Here is a 21,982-nt window from a genome sequence, read left to right as displayed (position 1 = left end):
TCAGTGCCATGCCTGGCACCAGCCACTTGGTGACTTGATACCACCTGGCTTTCATGATTCAACTAGGCCTGGCTGCTTTCTACTGTTCAACAGCCGCCACCCTCCGCTCTTTCCCAAGATTAAAATCAGGCTTCTTGGGGAAGGCCAAGCCTATCAGAAGGGGAGGCAGGTCTATTCGTGGCAGGACCCGAGCGAGGGAGAACTGCACACGCCAGAGGCACATGCTGGGGGACATGCTCCTGCGGGAACGCCCCTGCACTGGAACGCCTCCACACCGGTGCACACCCGGTGCATTGCATGCCCCCTGTCCCTTGGCGCTACGCCACTGACTTGTGGCCTTTGGCAAAACTGAGCATAACATAGCTCCCAGTTTTATGGTGCAAGATGGGGGGTGGGAAGAAAAGAGAAGAGCCCTTCCCATTTGATTCCAGGATGTTCCAGGGTTTGCAACATCTCAGCAGAACACAAGGCAGAAGAGAGGGGTACATCAGTTATTCTAAATCATTAATGTTCATTGGCACCCAAAACTCTTTAAATTACGCAAAGCCTACCACAGACACTGACAACATGTAGTCTTTGAAAGGAGGGAAGGTAGGAATACAAGGAATTGGAAGGTCCTGCAGATAGAAGAGTGGAGTATGCCTCAGGTGGGAAAAGAGGTAGATTAGTGAGGCCAAGGAAGGTTACCTAGAGTCTATGTCTCCTACTGTGTAGAATTTGTCATCTTTAAACATCTCAGGAACCTTAAGCTTCCTCTCCTCTTCTCTCACCATAGTCTTACCCAACTAACAGCCACAGTTTCTGTCTTACCGAAAGCTGCAACTCCCCAATGAGGCCCAGGGTATCCCTCTCCCTTCCCCCCTATCTCCCAGCAGCAGCCTCATTGGGGAAACGGGGTGCATGCACTACAGAACGATCAAGCATCTCTTCTGTACAACTGTGCCTCCCCCAACTCTTAGCAGCAGCCTAATCAGGAAAATGGGGCAGGTGTGTGTGTGTGTGTGGGGGAACATGATGAAGAATGAGCCATCTCTGCTGGGTGACTGAGCCTCCCCCACCTCTTGTTGCCACTCTGCCCCTGCTCACTCTCAGGACATCTGCCCCTTCCCCTGATCCAGCCCTGGGAACCACAGTCTTTTCTGGATTTCTGTGTTAACCAATCAAATGAGCATGGCAAAACTGTGAAAGTCTTCAGAATCATATTTGCAGTCTTATTTTAGCTGTGCAAACAAAGCAAAAACAAATAAACAGTTTTAGAGGTTTACCACGAACCTTTATTAATAGATGCCTGCGCCCTTCAGAACTCTCTCTTAAATTCTGTTTTGAAATATACAAAATGGCTTCCCTTTTGTATCTTGCTATTTCCATCTCACTTTGCCTAAGCTAGTGTGCTTTTTCACTTCAGTGGGTTTTAAGATTTTAAAATCTTGTATGTATTTTAGAATTGGAATTCTAACATTCAGAAAGTTGTAAAGCTTTGTTTGGTTAGGGATACATGTTTGTACACGTAGTATTGCGTCAGCCAATTTCTTATTTTGGCAATAGGCTCTGACTCTGTTTAGGACTTAAACTAAGGCAGGTTGGCTTCATTTCCACTGATTTTCTTTTAATTTATTATTGTTTCAGAATAGATCACCCAGTTCTTCATGTCTCTTGGAATGATGCTGTAGCATTTTGCACGTGGGCAGGCAAGCGGCTACCAACAGAAGCTGAATGGGAATACAGCTGTCGAGGGGGCCTTGAAAACAGGTATTTACCATTCTCCTCCTCCCTTTTGTAGCTAATAGCAAAAATGGGGAACAGAGGCCTCCCCCCACAAGATTTACTATTCTTAGATTTTGTATAGATCTGCCAGTCAACAAGTCTGTCTGCGTATTTATCTATCTTTTCCATTTATATTCCTGCCCTCCCACTACAAAGTGGCGCTCAGAGTGGCTAACATGTAGCTCTCAATTTCATTTATTCATTTATTTAGATTAAAAGCTGAGGGGTTTTTTTTCTTTTTTCAAATGGGCAATCTTTTAAAAAATCCTTCTTTCACAAAAGTAAAAGGATTTTGCCATTCATGTTTGAGACCCATGGGGCTCTTTCTTTTCCTGGTTGGCAAGAAGTGGTCTGCCCTATTTTCAAACATGCCAGAATGTAGTTTACATTCTGATGATAAAAACTCATGAGAGAAAACATTGCCAAACGTTAATAAACAAAAGAAGGGAAGAGATGTTAAAATTCCATGGATGACAGAGGTGGGTGCTTCAGATGAAGCTGAACATATTCTATAGTGTGTGTGTGTGTGTGTGTGGGAGGGAGAAATTGGGTTCACGTGTTTATTGGCACAGGATTTGGTGGTTGTGCACCTTCACTTCAGTTTATCTTCTCCCATATGAGAACTTCCCAAGGCTCACTGTTGCCAGTATTTTCTGGCAGTATGATTGTAAATGTCTAGATTTTTTCAGGCTTTTTAAAGGGTGAGGATTTGTTTTTCCAATTATTACCTCCCACCTTCCTGGCAATTATTTTACTTCAAGAATAGAAATCCTTCTTCTATCCGTGGCTCATTCCGCATGGGCCTAAAACAGTGGTGTGAAAACAGTGTGAAAATGGCATAAACCCATTTACACAGTTTTAAACCCATTAACACCATTTTCACACCGTTTTCACACTGCTGTTTTTGGCCCATGCGGAATGAGCTCTTGTTTCCCAATTTCATTTTGAGTCTGAATTTGTCTACAGCAGAGGTCCCCAATATGGTGCATGTGGGCATCATGGTGCTTGCCAACACTTTTTCTGGTGCCTGCCAAGTGTTTTGAGGAAGTGGGTGGGACTAGGCAGAGCTTTTGCCCAGCAAGGCTTCTGACTGACTCTTGGAAATCTGATTGGCTGCACAGATTTTTTAAAAAAACATTGTTTGGGGCAGCAGCATGGCACAAGGGTCTAACTGAAAATAAGCTCTGGCAATTATTTTGTGGCTGGCTCTGTCGCAGCAATTTTGTAGCAGCCATTGTATTGCTAGGCCCACTGTGCCATGTCAGTACTCGTTGGCTCAAAAATATTGGGGAGCCCTGGTCTACACATACTATCTCCTTCACTGATACTAGGAGGGCTAAATGGAGATCAGAATAACTGTCTTTGAAACATCCTATAGATGATCAGTGTTGATTTTGAAATAGCACAAGCCTTGTGTATGAAACATAGTATGCCTGGGAGCAGGGACATTTGTGAAAAGACACAAGGGTATGCCATTAAAAGAGCAGAACCCAAAATCCCTCCCAAACATGCAAAAGACCGTGGACCTTTGCCTCTACTAGAGATTCTTTAAATGACATAGGTTTGCAATGTGTGTTATGTATCAAAATGGAGATCCTGAAAACATGATGTACTACTTGTGTCTTAAATAAATATCTTATCTCTGATTTATAATCCTCAACTGTAGACCACTAATTGCTTCCGCTTCCTAAATCCTCATTTAAGAATAAATCCCGAAATTGCTAGGATAATCTGGGATTTCCCTTGTCTCTCTACAAGAATATCCATCCTTAACTCTTAATTGTATATCTCATTGAAAAAATTCTGTTTTCTGTATTCCTCTCATGTGGATTACAGGCCCTAATCTATATAGCTGTATTTATATTCTCACAGTCCTGTCCTAAGCAGCATTATATCTTAAATCCATTGAAATCAGTGGACTTAGAAGATGTTACACCATTTGGAATGGCACTATAGAGCATCTGGTTTTTGTTTCTATTTGGAGATAAGATTTTTGAGCAATTTTTTCACAAGACCAACAGGGTTGCTTTAATATTGTACATCTGCAATGCTGCCTGGTAAATGCTACCATATAAGTACAGGATACTGAGCACGTCTTTCTTCCTTGTTAGAAGCATCACTCTGTGTGGAGCACATAGCCTCATACTAAGTGATATATAAAAATAATCTTTTGAAACTGGTAGCTACACCCCCCCTTTTATCTTTGATCTCCTTTTGACTGCAAGCCAAAAGCAGCCTTCTGTTTTCCTGGCTAACGTTTGTCTGTGCTTCTTTCAACAGACTCTTCCCCTGGGGAAACAAGCTTCATCCGAGGGGCCAGCACTATGCTAATATCTGGCAGGGAGAATTCCCTACGAGCAATACTGAGGAGGATGGGTACAAAGGAACGTCACCCGTAAGTATGAGTGAAGCAGACTAGCTGCATCCCCAGAGCTTATGGATAACCTTCTGAACGCAAAAAGAAGCAAGAGGCAATCTTTTCTTTTATTGTAGCATACATCTTAATGGATGAGAGTTCAGTTTGTGGAGTGGATCCTCATGGTGCAGATGAGGCTACAAAAGTTGCAAGCCGGGCAGAAACCTTAGGAGAACCAACATATGGCAAAGATCCCTTTTGTAGCTTAGGACAAAGTCTGGAAGGCAGGCGGTTCCTCTGGGTCACTTTGTCCTTTTCTCTGCTGAATGGTCCCTAGGCTGTCTTCTCCATTACTGTTCTGGTGCAGATCTAATACTGCTAATTGCGGCTATTAAAAGAGCTGGAAGGGGCCTTAGGCTTATATGTTCTTTCCCATCTCCTGCACAAATCCCGCCTCCTTTCTTTTGCCATAACCACCGTGAAGCACACATTTATATATGTATATATAAAAACAGAGCCCTTTGGGGATAGGGCAGGATATAAATCCAACAAAATAAATAAATGAATAAATAAATAAATGCAGTTTTGGATTTCTTCAAAGATTCCCAGCATCATGTATCATTTTAGAAGTAGCTTGTATAATAGTAGGATGTAAACAAAAGTAGGCTGGCTGAATCTAGCATATGCAGCATTATTTACCTCATTTATACCCCACCTTTCTCTACAATGGATGTTAAGAGAGAAGCTGTTTTAATGAAATTTCTCCTGTTAGTTCCAGCCTAGTTCACTTTTTTTCTGATTCTGCAGGTGTTAGCTATCCCTGTCCCCCACTAATGGCTACTTGTCTTGGTCATCTGCTCAGACCTGTTAATTAGCTCACACAGTTCACTTATGAGTCTGGTATGGAAGGGGGGACTCACTCTCACCCTGTTCTATGGATACTGCCCAGAATTGGTTGAGAAGGTCAGGAGGTCATGGCTAGTGTTTTTCTGTAAGTATAGATAGAGAGAAGATTCCTTCTCCATTTACCCTTTCCTCCCTACTCCTCTTTGCTGCCAGGAAGACATTTGTATTATGCTTTGGAACTCTTTGCTTTAAGATCCAACTATGCTGTGTTAGGACTCCAGTAAATAAGATAGCTGAGAGCCAGCGTGGTGTAGTGGTTAGATGGCAGGACTCTAATCTGGAGAACCAGGTTCAATTCCCAATTCAATTCCCATTTCCCAATTCAATTCCCATTTCCCAATTCCCAATTCAATTCCTGCAGGAAGCCTGTGGGGCGACCTTGGGCTAGTCATATTTCTCTCAGAACTCTCTCAGTCCACACAGAGGCAGGCAATGACAAACCACCTCTGAACATCTCTTGCCTTGAAAAACCTTTGGGGTCCCCATAAGTCAGCTGTGACTTCACCACAAACACAAACACGCACAAGTAAGATAGCTAGTGAATTTTAATTTTTTTTGCATTTCACTGTCTCTGAACTATATGGCTTGTTTTTAATAACTTGTCATGAATTTCTTCATTAAAGCCTTCTTTTGCTTTGCATAAGCATAAGCATAAGCATAAGCATAAGCATAGGCATTTTATTGTCATTGAGCACGCACAACGAAATTTACAGCAGCATTCCTCGATGCACACAATTTCAGACTCATACATCATCCTCACTTTCCCCTTCCTCCACCCATCCCTACACAGCCCCAAATACATCAATATGAAGCAGCAGAGTTTAGCATAGCCACAGCTCTAGAGTAGAAGCTGTCTCTAAGCCTCTTTGTTCCCTAGTTCTGAGGGGCCCTGTATGAGATCCCTGCCGAGATGGTAACAGTTTAAAAGAGGAATGTGCTGGATGGAGGCGAGGGTCCCCTCAGAATATCTTTGGGCTTTATTTGGGCTTTGGGAATTATAGGATTTCTTCCAAGGAGGGAAAGAGGGCAGCCCGATAATCCTTTGTTGCAGTAGTGATCACCCTTTGGAGGCGCCTTTTCCTATTAAGCCACTGTGCAACTGGAGAACCATACACAGATGCAGTAGGTTAGGACACTCTCTATAGCACAGCGGTAAAAGGACACCAGAAGTTTTCCATCTAGTTGTTGCTTCCTTAAAAGTCTCAGAAAGTACAGTCTTTGCTGGGCTTTCTTAACCACCGCGGCAGTCTGTACACCCCACACTTTGTGGTGTGTTGCTCAGGGAATCCCTGAGACCAAACTCCTGTCAAGTTTGGTTACGTTACTGCACTAAGATAGGGTCAGCCTTGACAGCTTATGTTATTTTCCTCTCTTTTTTATCCTCACAACAACTCTGTGAGGTGGGTTAGGCTGGAAGTATATGACCCGTCCAAAATTACCTAGTATGCTTCCACAGCAAGATGGGGATCCAAACCTGGGTCTTCTGAACCCTACTCTGAAACTCTAACTTGGGGTTGTCAGGTCAAGCAAAGGATGGGGACAGTAATGTTGCCAGAACCTGGTTGGGAAACTCCCAAAGATTTTGGGGTGTGGCCTGGGCAGAAACTTCCAATGACAGAGATCTATCTCCCTGGAGAAAATGGTTGCTGTGGATGGTGGCGTTATATCCTGCTGTGGCCCCTCCTCAAATGCTGCCCTTCCTGGTTTCCACCTCAAAATCTCCAGGAATTTCCCAACTCTAGCCAAAACTTGGCTGCAATGAGTTCTCCCTTAGAGGCCACAAACAGCCCTGGAAGACTCTTTCCCTTCTACCTGCTTTCTGCTCACAGAGAGGAAGCCTGATATGCTGTGCCCATGGAGATTACCTTTCTCATTTTCAATTACTATTCAAGTAGTCTTAGAAAAGAGCCTTTGTAATAAGAGAGTATGTGTCTACAGCCTGAACCTTTTAGTTTCTTTTCTGGACCTGATAACCTTCAGCCTTTCGACTCTGTGGTTTGTCCCATTATTGAAAACTGAAATCTTAACTCATGGCTGATGATAATTTTTTTTATCTGAGTAAAATAGCAGAAGCAGAGTCAGAGAACATTTTCTAATTACTGGCGAGCTAGCATTGCTGCCTCTTCATAAGCCATTAACTCTTTACCTTGGATTACAAGAAAGGTGAAAGTAGAAACTGGTTGGGAAGAAAGAAAGCGGAGACCCTTTTCAGTTTGCTTAATAGAAAATCGAGACTTGTATTTAGAACGCAAGAGACTTGTTAGATGAGTTTCCGGGAACCTTGTTCCCATTAGTGCAGTTACAATACACTGGGGTTGCCATCCTCCTGGTGGGACCTGGGGATCCCCTGGAATTACATCTCTTTTCCAGACTCCAGAGATCAGTTCTTCAGGACAAAATGGATACTTTGGAGGGTGGATTCTATGGCATTGAACCACACTGAGGTCCCTGCCTTCCCCAAGCTCCATCTCCAAATCTTTAGGACCATGGTGGTGAACCTTTGGCACTCCAGATGTTATGAACTACAATTCCCATCAGCCCCTGCCAGCATGGCCAATTGGCCATGATGGCAGGGGCTAAATGGAACCAATCCCAGTAACATCTGGAGTCTCAAGTCCTCCCTACTCCGAGTTTCCCAACCTGGATCTGGCAACCTACCTTGCTCAGGGAATTCCTGAGACCAAACTCCTGTCAATCTGGAGGAGCTGGCAACCCTACAACACACACTGATTAGAAACACTCAGCTACTTGCTGATTCTACTGTGTGGATATCTATTGTTTTGCAACTAACCACCCACTCCATTATAAATATCAGGGTTGGAATGACAGCAGTTTATAACTGAATAATTATGCCTGTGAATACATTAATTTTTTTTTAAAACCCACTCATGTTTGAGAACAAGTTTTCTCCATCAGTAAGCATGAGGCAGTCAGGCGGTCACTTAACAAGGAAAAATTCAAGGTTTTTTTTCTACTGAGATTGTATGACTGCTGCAATAAGGTGAGCAATGCCATTTGTAAAGCTGGTTAAGGGAGAAGAAAATCTTCATGTAGCTGGTAGAGCTAGAGAAGGAAAGGTCAGAAGGGAGAAACATTCAAGAATAGGTGGGGGTGGAAGAATGTGAAAGTAATGAGGTAGGTACCAAGGCTGGGCCACAGTGTTTCTCCTGGTGAATATCTGTTCACTCCCTTTTAAATAGAAAAAAGTTTGTAACAATGGTAAGGTAGTCAGCTGATGCTTTGAAATGGTTGACTGTTGTCAAACATCTGGTGTTCACTAAAAGTCAAGAAAATGTGGTCTCCTGGATTCAGGAAAAGGGATTTTTTTTTAGTGAGGGCAGGAGTCTTTGACCTGTTCTCTTTTTGCCTGAAAACTCATCTGTATAAGTTGCCTCAGGGTGCTGTTGGGGGAAAGGGGGGAGGTGTTATAAATGGATGTTATAAAAATGTCTCCCTTGAAGCTCAGAGGAACCAGCAACTTTAGAGAAGTCCTGTGGTGGCAGGGAATGCTGAAGAGTCCAGGGAGAAACAGCGAGGCAAAATAGTCTATTGATTGTGAACTACTGTGGTTTCCATTGGACTGGTCTAGTGGTTCTTGAATCATTAAAGCGCAAACCATCCTCTTCACCATTTTTATTTGTTTGTAGGTTACTGCGTTTCCTCCAAATGGTTATGGCTTGTACAATATGGTGGGAAATTCCTGGGAGTGGACATCGGATTTGTGGACTGTTAATCATTCTGTGGATGAAACGTACAATCCAGTGAGTATTTTGTCAGCACTAAGTGTCACTGAATATGCCTTTCTTCATTCTTCTGTCAATTAAACCCCCCATGCATAACTTATATTTAAGCCCCTGAGAACCCACAGAAAGCTTGAGGAAGAGATTTCTTTTGGAGGAGGAGGGGAGTTCCAGATTGTTCCTACAATTCCTCACAAACCACATGTTTGTAGCAGGTATTTGTTATGGACCCTCAAAGGTGTAGCCCCATCTTCTATTAGATCCCATTGGAAACAATGGGGGTCCCCCCTTTGGAAGTCCATAACTTTGGACCCTCTGAGTCAAACCTCACCAAACCTGGGTGGTGTCATCAGGAGAGTCAACCAACAAGTCCCTGAAATGTTGGTGCTGCTAGCATAAAAACTGTACCCCCTGCAGGCCAAAAACCAAAAAACCCATTAACAAATACAAAAAACCACAAACGAGGGGCGGGGCTTCGGACATGTAATGGGGGGGGGGTTGAACCCAAGAAAAAAAACTCCTTACCTACGTCCTTGGTCCTGTCATAGCCCTGAGGTTCTGGATAAGTCTTTTAGAAGACTGAGCTTATGGATTTATCTTCTGGCTTTTAGGTAGGAATCTAAAACCATTTCTTCAAGGACAGTGTATTTAACTATAATTGGTGCCTTTATTAGTACCTTTTATGGGATTGATTATATTAAGTGTTTTTACTGCCTTATATTGCCATTTCAACTTGAATGTCTTTCTTTTGTTGCATACTGCCTTGAACACAGAGAGAGGTGGGATGAAAAAACTTTAAGTGAAGAGGGAGGCTGGAAGGGGGAAAATATCACTTTCTGTAGTATTTGCTGCCCAAAGCATCCTGCTTCATGCTGGCATTGTAGGCTTTATTTTTAACAACTTTCTGTCTTGACAACTGCTTGTTGATCAGCTAAAAAAAAAGCATTATCCCTCTTGGATTTGGAGGCTTTGGAAACCTACTGTTAAAAGAAAAAAAAAATTGAACACTTGAAGTGAGATGTGCAGACCTACATACATTCTTACCTGCAATTTGTTGTTAAGTGTGGCAGTCTCTGCTTTCATATATATCCTGTGAAAACAAGAGCTTTGTGTTATTCATACAAATAGATGGGACATACTATTATTTTTTTTCCTCCTCAGGCTCTACAAGCTCATATTTTGTCTTGTAGGACTACTTAGTGAACCAAAAGTTTTCTTGGTTCCTTACTGAAACAGATTTCTGTTCTGTCTGTCCTGATGCCATCCGCTCTGATCAGCAGTGACTTTTTCTTATGCAGAGGACCTGTCTAGGTTAGCAGCCAGAAACCCTTTTCAACTGGAGATGCTGGGTGATAAACTTGGAATATTCTGGGTGATAAACTTGGAATATTCTGCTTGTAAACTTAAGAGGAGCCCTACTGATCAGACCAAGAATCTGCCTAGGCCTATATACTGTTTCTCACAGTGATAGGCCCAGATTCTTCTCAGAAGGTTCCAAACAGGACGCGAGCACAACAGCTGTCCCTGTCGTGCATCCCCAGTATACTAGTCTTCAGAGGCTGCTTGCTTCTTAGTGGATTGGTTTTATGTAGTCAGCACAGATAAATGCTCTTTGAATGAAGGAAAAGAAGATGTCGTTTCTTTGTGTCTTAGGATGAAACAGACTGAATGCTAGACCACTTGATAAGGCAGCAAGGAGATCAGGTGACACAGCAATAACTAGAACCTAGGGTTTCTATGTCTGTTCGGAAGAATCCATTAGTTAAGATGTAAAGGCTGTGTTTTTATCCTTTATCTATGCAGTAATACTGTTCCTTTAAAATGTGTAATTCCCCATATTTTCCTATTTCTGTGCATGATGGGAAGGAAATTTTAGGAATGGCTAATATACTATGAGACTATAAGTGTGCAATCTCTATTCATTCCCCCATTCAAGAAAAGTTAACCTTCTCTTACGCCAGTGTTGTAACTGGAACACTTACTGTAGACTTAATTGAGTTTAAATTGGGTTCCTGGAAGAGCTGGGGGATTGGCCATTTGCAGGGGATTGTTTCCCGCTCTGGGACAGTAAGAAGGTATAGGTGATTATATGCTGAAAACTCTTCTCTAGTCCTGCATGCATGGTCAGCAGGTTTTTTTCACAGTATGTACATCCTGGAAATATGCCATGAGGAACTGTGATTTGTCCCTACTGTGCTCCTGTGTATTTTCCTGGTACTTCAATCAGGGTTGCAGATAAAATTCACACTTTCTTCTGTAGATTTCACACTTTCTTCTATAGACCCCAAGCTGCCTCAGATCTAAAACTGTCTCTTAAATAAACAGATACCATCTTTTTCATATTCAATTTAAGGAACAATTTTTAGCCAGAACAGCTAGAAGTTTGTTTATTGGTTAATTAATTTTTTAAAACTTTAGATAACTTATTTGTTCTGTCCACATCATTTCATTTAAAGAAGTTTTGGTTTGGCATCTCTTTGTTCTTTTTCTAAGATACCTGAGAGGTATCAACATTATACTTTAATAGCCTTTATTTTACACCTTCATTACCTATAAATAAATTAATGAGTGAAGGTTAAACCAAGGTCATCCACCCCCCAAACTGCATATTTTTGCACCATTTAAAATAGTCAGTATGATCAAATGGATAAAAGTAACAGAGTAGTCGAAGTATATTGTTACAGTCATGGATCATTAAAATAATAAGACAATTAAAATCCAGAAAACACAAAACAATAAAATTTGAATAAGATAAAATGAGTGTGTACAAAATTAATATTGTAAATACTATATATAAAAGAATAGAATAAAATGATTTAGGGTCATTACCTCAACATTTCTCGGCCTGCTTGCTACAGGTTTTAACAACATGCTTACAAGACGTAGCCACGTTTAGCGAGGTTGAGGCATATTCTCCAATTGTACCTTATCCAGGCAATCTATAAATGTATCTAATATGGGGGTAAGGCAGAGGTGGGATGCAACCAGTTCTCACCACTTCTCTAGAAGTGGTTACTAATTTTTTCTGAGTGCCGAGAAGGGGTTACTGAAGCAACCTCCCTGCCCAGTATGGACTGGAGGTGCGTGTGTGCGGCGGCGCCACTGTTTGAATCCCACCACCATTGGAACCTGTTATTAAAATGTTTGGATCTCACCACTGGGGTAAGGATCCTGGACCTGCATCTGTTTAAAAAGGGCAGTGTGATCCAGGGACTCCACTTCACCTTGCGAGCATGAGCAGAGTCTTTCTGCTTAGGAAATTGTGTTGAATCATGGTAGATGATAAGGAATTCATGATAAGAACATTGAAACAAAAATGGGAGAAGGAAGGATTTCTAGACATTGGTAATACTGAAAAATTAATATACATTTGGAAAAATATAAAGATTGAGAAATATATGGAGTTAGAAAGAAAAGTGATATTAAAATGGTATAGAACACCAAAACAACTAGTAAACATGATAAAAGCACTTAGTTCTAAATGCTGGAGACCAAGAGGCATATTATAGCCATATGCGGATAGAATGTGCAGAAGTAAAAATTTTTTGGACAATTGTATTGTTATATATCGAGAAACTGGTGAAGATAAATATTGATTTAAATAATGACTTAATATTCATGGGTATAATGGAAGACAGAAGGGTGGATAAACAGTATAGTTATATGTATAAAATAATGATTAAATCAGCCCACGCAACAATAGCCTTGGGTTGGAAAGAAAAGAAAAAATGGACATTTCAGAAATGGTTAGAATATATCTGGGAACAAGTGACACTTGATATTTTCAATATATTAACGAAAAATAAGACGTGGCAAGATAAACAGAATGAAATTTTGAAGATATGGATAATATATGTGGACTGGATGAAACAAGCTCGAGTCAATGAAGAAATATGGGAGAAGAGGCTACAGAGAATGAACTTACTGCTGTTTGTGTGACAGAACTATGAAGAAGAAGTAATGGGGGGAGGGAGAAAAAGGCGGGGAAAGTATTGTTTGAAAATGTATGAAGAAGGAAATTACTATAAAAGAAATTACTATAAAGGAAATTACTATAAAAATTCAAATGATACAATAAAAACATTATTTTAAAAAAAGGAAATTGTGTTGAATCTACCTTCTGGTGGAGCAAAGGGCAAGGCATCACTTCTAGCAAGCATAAAAGCTCTCCTCAGCTTGTTGACTTCCAGGGTTAACAGGTATAAGGCTGAGGCCAGGATATATCTATATTTCGGTGCCGACTTAAAGTCTGGCGTTATCATAAGATTCCATTGACTCTCAATATCCTGCATATTCTGTTTGGCCAGTCTCTAGGCCTGAGCTCTATTCATTTCCAATATGGTTTTTTATAAGAAGCCCTGTCTCTCTATTCTGTCTCTAATAGCAAGTGTCCACCTAGGCTGGAAAAAATCTTGAGAGATTAGCAGCAGTAGGCCTAACTGGCTATTTTATATTTCAAGCCACTGCATAATAGAAGATAGACAAATTCTTATCTCTACTTCCATTGTAGTGGTCTCTAGCCGGAGTCTGACATTTCAGGTACAAGAGGGGACATGGAGCACAGCTCGAAGGAGTTTGGTCAGTGACAGAGTAAGGAAACCTACTTAGCAATCAGCTGCCTTCTATAACCTTGATAGACCACAGCTCCTGTAAGGCTAGAAATGGGGTGGGGAGACAGGGCTGTGTATGTTCCCCTAAACTCCTTGTAAAGTAGTAAAAAGCATGTATTTTATACTTTTTTAAAGCTTGCGACACATCAAATATCACATTTAGCTTCAGTACTCAAGGGCAAAAAAAACCCATCATAATTTAGTCTTATCACTTAACTATGTTAATTTGAATAACACACCAACTCAATAAAATTAGGACAAATTCCCCCTGAGACAAGTTTCCTTTGCAGAATTTGAGAGGTACCTATATATTTATGTAACACATTAAACGGCTGCATAAATTCTTGTTAATTTTAAAACTGGTCAGGTAACGCTTACTTGGATATACAGTATTTAGCAAGGAAGGAAGTTGGAGAAACTGTTGTTTCGAGTTTAGCTTTTCACAATTATTAGCCTTTAATACAGATGCAAAGAAGATTTGTTATGAAGTGAGTGTAAATAGTCAGCAGCCACAAACAGAACTGCATAAACTCTTACTCAAAAGCTGAGAAAATAATGCAAACTGGTGAGGTTACCCTAGGCTTGTATGAAGTTACAAAAGATTCCTGAATTACAGCTGTTTGCATATACTTCCTTTAGTCTGTTCCTCCATCTTGGTATCCTGCCTTCCCATCCTGCTTTGCTGCATCTGCGGTTCCTTAAATCTTGCCTGGCATTTTTTGCCTGAAGTGACCTCCAGGGTGTGGGGCTATCTGAACAGTTGGTTCAGGTGGGTTTCCCAGGCTGTGTGGCCGTGGTCTGGTGGATCTTGCTCCTAACGTTTTGCCTGCATCTGTAGCTGGCATCTTCACTGGTGTATCTCAGAGGGAAGTCTGGTACACACTGTGTCCAGAGAGAAGGGAATGTTTGGGGTATATATTGTCCATGTATGTATATTACATTCACCAATACATCTGCTGCTGCAGGGCATGAAAATGTGAATCACTTCCTGGACTGATAAGCCCCACCCACAATACAATACTATCAACCACACCTTTGCATGACAGGTTCTACCCAAACACTTACTGATTGTTTCCCCACCCTGGGACATGGACAATATATACCCCAAACATTCCCTTCTCTCTGGACACAGTGTGTAACAGACTTCCATCTGTGATACACCTCTGAAGATGACAGCCACAGATGCAGGTGAAGTGTTAGGAACAAGATCCACCAGACCACGGCCACACAGCCCAGAAAACCCACCAGAACCAGTTGAATCTGGCCATGAAAGCCTTCGACAGTATCTGAACAGTATTTGCTGAAAGGTGGGAATGGCTCCAGTGGCTGCAAAGTCAGCTTCAGAGAAAACAGTGGCCTAATTCGAAGACAAAAAGTAGGACTCAGGAGTTGTAAATGTATTTCAAGTAAAAATGACCGGACACTTTGCTGTGGTTTAAGGAAAGCTTCCCCACCCCCCTCCGAGGCCTAAGATTTAATAAAAGTAACACTTTCTCAGAAAAGTAAACAAAGAAGCCCCAGTGTGAACCTCATAGAGTCAGAAGTCCTCATTTTTAGGCTTGATTAATTCAAGGCAGGTAGAATGAGCTCCTCTCTGAAAATATAACTGCAGCTGGCACTGTGTTTTCAGAGGGGCCTCAAGAGATGCACAAATGCTTTGAATCATACAAGGATAAAAAAAATGAAGGTTTCTGGTTCTGTGACATGCAGACAGCTTTCAGTCAACTTTCTTGTGTAAGTTTTACACCTCTTGACTCTTGTCTCTTCAAAATGCCTTGAGAATGAACAATGGGTTGAATTTATGTAGTATATTTTATTCCACTTTTCTTCCCAACAGGGACCCAAAGTGACTTACAAAAATATATTCTCAACATATTTACGTACTGCATAGTATAAAAACAAAGAAGACATCCTGACTTGATGTCCAACAGGTGAGCAGCAGTGGCGTAGTGGTTAAGAGCAGGTGCATTCTAATCTGGAGGAACTGGGTTTGATTCCCCACTCTGCCGCTGAGCTGTGGAGGCTTATCCAGGAAATTCAGATAAGCCTGTGCACTCCCACACATGTCAGCTGGGTGACCTTGGGCTAGTCACAGCTTTTCGGAGCTCTCTCAGCCCCACCCACCTCACAGGGTGTTTGTTGTGAGGGGGGAAGGGCAAGGAGATTGTAAGCCCCTTTGAGACTCCTACAGGAGAGAAAAGAGAGATATAAATCCAAACTCCTCCTCCTCCTCCTCCTCCTCCTCCTCCTCTTCTTCTTCTTCTTCTTCTTCTTCTTCTTCTTCTTCTTCTTCTTCTTCTACTACTACTACTACTACTACTACTACTACTACTACTACCTTTATACATATGATTGTACTCCTGTCTATCTTAGTAACACCATTATCAAATTTGCCGATGACACAACGGTGGTGGGGCTCATCTCTGGAGGGGATGAGTCTGCCTATCGGAGTGAGGTGGACTGACTGCTCTCATGGTGCAGGGAAAATAACCTGGTTCTTAATACTAACAAGACAAAAGAGCTTATAGTGGACTATAGAAGGAATAGTTCAGAAATTCAGCCCTTGACTATAAATGGAGATCAAATAGAGCGGGTGGCTAGTTTTAAATTTCTGGGCGTTATGATTAAAGAGGACTTAACCTGGGGCATACAGACTGCTGCGGTGGTTAAAAAGGCCCAGCAAAGACTGTACTATCTGAGACTTTTAAGGAAGCAACAACTGGATGGAAAACTCCTGGTGTCCTTTTACCGCTGTGCTATAGAGAGTGTCTTAACCTACTGCATCTGTGTACGGTTCTCCAGTTGCACAGTGGCAGATAGGAAGGCGCTCCAAAGGGTGATCACTACTGCACAAAGGATTATCGGCTGCCCTCTCTCCTCCTTGGAAGAACTCTATAATTCCCGAAGCCTAAAAAAAGCTCAAAATATTCTGAAGGACCCGTCTCATCCAGCACACTCTCTTTTTGAACTGCTACCATCTGGTAGGCGATACAGGACTATCAAATCTAGGACAAAGAGGCTTAAAGACAGCTTTTACTCTAGAGCTGTGGCTATGCTAAACTCCGCGGCTTCATGTTGATGTGTTTGGGGCTGTGTAGGGATGGGTGGAGGAAAGGGTAAGTGAGGATGATGTATGAGTCTGAAAGTGTATGAGTATGATGTATTGTATGAAATTGTATGAGTATGATGTATGAGTCTGAAATTGTGTGCATCGAGGAATGCTGCTGTAAATTTCGTTGTGCGTGCACAATGACAATAAATGCTTATGCTTATGCTTACTACTACTACTACTACTGCTAATAATAATAATAATAATAATAATAATAATAATAATAATAATAATAATAATAATAATAATAATAAATAATAAATAATAAGTATTACCTGAATCCTATAAATACCTGGGAATACTACAGCTGGACAACATCAAGCATGGACATGTGAAAAATGTAGTCAGCAGAGAATATGTCCAAAGGGTCAGAAAAATTTTGAAGAGCAAATTAAACGGCGGGAATACGATCAAGGCTATCAACACCTGGGCCATACCCGTCATCAGATACACTGCTGGAATTGTGAACTGGACGCAAGCAGAGCTGGATGATCTGGACAGAAAAACAAGAAAACTGATGACAATCCACTACTCATTACACCCGCGTAGTGATGTTGACAGACTTTACCTACCCAGAAAATCAGGAGGTAGAGGGCTTCTGCAAGTGAAACAAACGGTGGAAGAAGAGAAACATGCACTGGCAGATTATGTGAAAAACAGTGAAGAACCAACATTGATGGAAGTCAACAGCAGTAAACTGCTCAAAGTGCAAAAGACAAAGAGTGAATACCGTAAAAATACACTGCAAAGCAGAAGAGAAAACTGGCAAAAGAAGGCTCTCCATGGACAGTTCCTAGAAAAAATTGAGGACAAAATTGACAAGGAAAAAACCTGGTTGTGGCTCACAAATGGAACTTTGAAAAGGAGACTGAGAGCTTGATTCTTGCAGCCCAAGAACAAGCAATTCGAACAAACGCCATCAAAGCCAGAATTGAAAAGTCAACTACAGATCCCAAGTGCAGACTCTGCAAGGAAGCAGGCCGAAACAATAGATCACATACTTAGCTGCTGCAAGAGATCGTATGAGACGGACTACAAGCAGAGGCATAATACTGTTGCTCAGATGATTCACTGGAACTTGTGCCACAACTACCATCTGCCTGTGACAAAGAACTGGTGGAATCCACAAACCTGAAAAGGTCACTGAAAATGAACACATTAAAACTACTCTGGGACTTCCGAATTCAGACTGACAAAGTTTTGTAGCACAATACTCCTGACCTCACGATTGTGGAAAAAAAGAAAGTGTGGATAGTTGATGTTGCAATTCCTGGTGACAGCAGGATTGATGAGAAGCAACTGGAAAAAACTTACACGATACGAGGATTTAAGGATTGAACTACAAAGACTCTGGCACAAACCAGTAAAGGTGGTCCCAGTGGTGATCGGCACACTGGGTGCAGTGCCTAAAGATCTTGAACGGCACTTAAAAACAATTGGCGCTGACAAAATCACCATATGTCAGCTGCAAAAGGCCACCCTACTCGGCTCTGCATGCATTATTCGTCGATACATCACACAGTCCTAGATGCTTGGGAAGTGTCCGACGTGTGATGTAATACAAAATCCAGCATATTGATCTTGCTTGCTGTGTGTAACTGTTTTGTATTATAATAATAATAATAATAATAATAATAATAATAATAATAATAATAATAATAATAATAATAATAATAATAATAATAATATGGGAGAAAAACCACAAGCCTGAAGGCTCAAGCTCTCTGCCACATCTGGGCTATAAATGCCCATAGTAGAGAATGAACATTAAATGTTTCAAGATGGCCACCAGTGGTTTTCCTTTCATTGGGGCCACCCTGTCCTTTGCTTGCTGATTGATGTTAAGGCTAGAATTGGGATACCCAGAGGTGGTAGTAATGCTTAGCAATTCTGTAGAGATTTCAAAGGTTTTTTTTGTGCTGGTAGGATTTACTTCTGAGTGTACCTGCTTGGGGTTGCACTGTTAGGCACCAAACTATACCATCTACCAACAAATAATGTGCTTTAAAAAGGTTTGAGAACAACCCTCCGCATCTACTGAATATGAAGATCCTGCAGATCACAATAGTCTGGGGATATTTAATTATCTATTGACTCAAAGTGCAGTCAGCACTTGTTTTGTTAAGTGCTTTATCTTCCAACCTCCAAAACACTATTCTTCTGGAACAGTAAAGTCAAATGCTCCAAACAACGTGAGAACAACACTGATATAATCAAACTACTATACTCAGGGTGCTTTTTTTTTAAAAAAAATGTTCTGTTTCGGAGCTTGGATGCAGTCAGACTTGAGTTGAAAAGCTGAATTTTTACTGTTTGTACTTGTGAAAAAAATGTTGCTGGCCTACCTCTGGAAATATTCACCTCGATATTCTGTATCCTCAGAAATTTAGTGGAAATCAGGTAATCTCTTTCACTTTTGAAGGCTTCTCCCCTGTCCCATCCTGCCCCCGCCCCCCATCTTATTGCCCTGTTCCTCACCCTTAACTGCCTTCTCCTCTGCTAGGCGGTCATTGCTGATGGAGTGGTTCATGCGTGCAACATGTGGGGGAGAAAGGAGGAACTGCTGCCCAGCTCCTGTTTTGTCAATTGTATCTTATCTGCTTGAAGAGAAGCATCCAAGCGTGAGGATAATAAATGAGCTCTTTGGCTTGTCGTAACGATGGCAATGTGTAGTTGCTGGGCAAAACTGTGTGTCTTTCAGCAGGCAAATTTAGATCTGTGGTGTCACAGGAAGTCAGAGCCTTCCATTTTGTGTACATGTAAAAGTTGTACATCAGTGTCTTGGTGCACTTCATAAGTATTAACAGATGTAGGCTGTTTCAGTGTTTGAACAAGCACTTGTTAAACAAGTTCTTATTATGCTATAACATGGATTGTTTTACCTAGAGTTTCTCAGAGTTTCTTATTTACTGAATCTGCAGTGATTTCTTTAGGATTATAGAAAAGGTTGGCAGTTCATCTTCCCACCTTTTGGCCAAAATACTTTTTCCTTCTGCGTCCAGGTTCTGGAGGGAGGGAATTAAGAGATAGAATGAAGGTATTATAATATCCAAAGGAAGGGACGTGGGTAGATAGAAGCAGCCCTGCAATCACCCAGCAAAGGCAACAGCCTAGCCTGTTACCTGAAATGGTGGGAGTCTTTCCCTTTTAGAGTGGGGAATCAGTGAGAACAGACTCTTGGCTTACCAAATGACAGGGCAAACTCGGAATCTTGGTTCACAGAAATCAGCTTTTGCAAGAGATTCTGCAGGACTGCAAATAAAATTTAACAATTTTGTTAAGGGATAACAAGCATACAATAATCAAAACAGCAGAACACATAAACAGTCCTAAGGTATAAACAGTGTTAAGTGGATATGTCTGGAATAGAGGAGGAAATTGGGGAGTAAGGGTTTTAGTCACCTGATCTTAGAGTGGAATGGTCCGATGAACAGGGCTGAGTGGCTCATGCTTAGATCTGGTAGAAGAACAACACATTGTGGAACAGCATTGACAGACTGAGAGGTGTCCAGAGATATTGAACAAGGGCTACTAGGAGAGGGGGCTTCTTATAGGGAACAAGGGACCCTCAGGATTATGCAGGGTGGCCCTTAATTTTCCAGGACAAAGAAGAGTACTGCCTTTCTGGAAAAAGACAAGAGACAGAGATCAACCTTAATGGTTGAGTATTTAATCTAATGTGTTGAGGCAATTCCTATCAGCCCCTGCCAGCATGGCAGTGCCAAAGGTTCACCACCACTGAATTATAGTTTAGAACAATGACAAATGCAAATGAAGAAGTCCTTAGAGGGATTTGTCAGAGGAAGAAGTATTGGGTTAATACAACAATGGGCAGGAACACTTGGGGAAAATACATTAACACGTACCTTCTTTCTGCAGAGGTGTATAGTCCAGGGCTTAAGATGGGAATACTCCCCAGGGCAGGGTCATTGTGCTCTCTTAATTCCTTCAGGATGGATGTGAGATAGGTGCTTTGCATGGCGAATGTGGGCAAGGGCACGTCCAGATAGGTTTTTACTGTTTTCTTTTGGGTACACTTATCCAATGTAGAGAATGTGTTCCCCATTTTGGCACTGCACTGCTAGGCACCCCAAAGGGTTGGCAGAATGGATAGAGACATCACTGTCTTAAGACAGAGCCCCCCCCCCTCATCATGGTTCTATCTGGTAGCAGTCCCACTTATACACTAAATATACCCAGTGAACCAATGATAGGCTTCTCTTCCTGGGACTTAATGGTCCAGCTTCTAGCATTAGGCTTCTTCTTCTTTCCTTCTCTATGTTTATTTCTGTTGGAAGAGAAGGATTTTACACTGTTACGGTGTTTCCTGCCTCGACCTACAGAGGGGTTTTTACTAGAGAGCCAGTGGCTAGATAGGGACCTAGGAATTGACACCTTTACTCTGTCATGCTGGTTCTATCCCTTTGATGTTAGACTGATACTCTCAGGGACTTCCTTCCTTGTGGCTTCTTCCTTGACCCCTCTCCATCTTTCTCCTACGATGCCTAGAGGAAGGATGGATGCTCCGTGCATCCATCCCCATCCAGCTAGATTAGGACAGCATAGTGAACCTATCTATCTACCTTTCTATCCAGAATGGAGTTCACTAATAAATACTCTTTTTATTAGATTAAAAACTTCAACAGACTCCAACTTTCTTTTGTGTAAGCTTGCTGCACATTGGGATCCATCACACGCACACACAGTTTAAAAAGCATGGCTGGGATCTCAGCCACCAAAGTAAAAAGAAAAAAAAGTTGCACAGGGCTAAAGACTGGGCCCATAACCTATTGGGAATAAGAGCTCCTGGTAATTGGAGATTATTCCTTTCTTAGTTAGCAGAGTACAACGGGTGGCTTAAACAGCACAGCAGACACCTTACCTCGTGTGCGTGCGTGTGATGGATCCCAATGTGCGGCAAGCTTACACAAAAGAAAGTCGGAGTCAGTTGTAGTTTCTAATCTAATAAAAAGAGTATCTATTAGTGAACTCCATTCTGGACAGAAAGGTAGTTAGATAGGTAATTTCCACATACTATGTCACTGCTTGAAAAAAAATTGCCAGTCTGCTTCAAAGGCCATATGTCTTCTGCTGTGGTTAGCGCTTCCTTAAGAAAAAAAATTGTGTTTTGAAGTTGTTCTGTGTTGTTTTTCCATACTGTCTGGCTGGGGAGCTAAGTTCTTCCTATCTTAGGTTACCAATGGAAGGACAGGAACATGGTGCTCTGCACATAACACTCACAACCCTAACTGAGTACCATGATTTCTTGATGGACTTTCAGGTTCTCACAGTTTACTTGACTTGAACACATACACATACAGGATTGTATCTAGCCTGGTGAAAAAGGGAATGAGGGAGTCCCTTTTGAACACCAAAAAGTTTATACTATGGAGCTGGGCTATGGCTCCATGGTAGAACATCTGCTTTGTATGTAGAGGGTCCCAGGTTGAACCCCCAGAGTCTCCCCTTGAAAGGATCAGGTAGTAGTGATGTGAAA

At 41.7% G+C, this 21,982-nt stretch overlaps 1 protein-coding gene across 1 annotated transcript in view; it reads left to right on the top strand.

The window, feature by feature from the left end:
- The window catches only part of SUMF1 (sulfatase modifying factor 1), a 79,783-nt gene that overhangs the window by 37,388 nt on the left and 20,413 nt on the right, over window positions 1–21,982 (top strand). Inside the window, exons 5-7 of the mRNA XM_048488489.1 lie at window positions 1,627–1,749; window positions 4,045–4,159; window positions 8,674–8,787. Of these exons, the coding sequence (XP_048344446.1) occupies window positions 1,627–1,749; window positions 4,045–4,159; window positions 8,674–8,787 (352 nt within the window). The remainder of the gene's footprint in view (window positions 1–1,626; window positions 1,750–4,044; window positions 4,160–8,673; window positions 8,788–21,982) is intronic.

Source organism: Sphaerodactylus townsendi, linkage group LG03 (genome assembly GCF_021028975.2).
Source record: "Sphaerodactylus townsendi isolate TG3544 linkage group LG03, MPM_Stown_v2.3, whole genome shotgun sequence".
NCBI classification, from domain to species: Eukaryota; Metazoa; Chordata; class Lepidosauria; order Squamata; family Sphaerodactylidae; genus Sphaerodactylus; species Sphaerodactylus townsendi.
The sequence above is the reverse complement of the archived record's forward strand: the minus strand, read 5'-3'. Positions and strand labels throughout refer to the sequence as shown.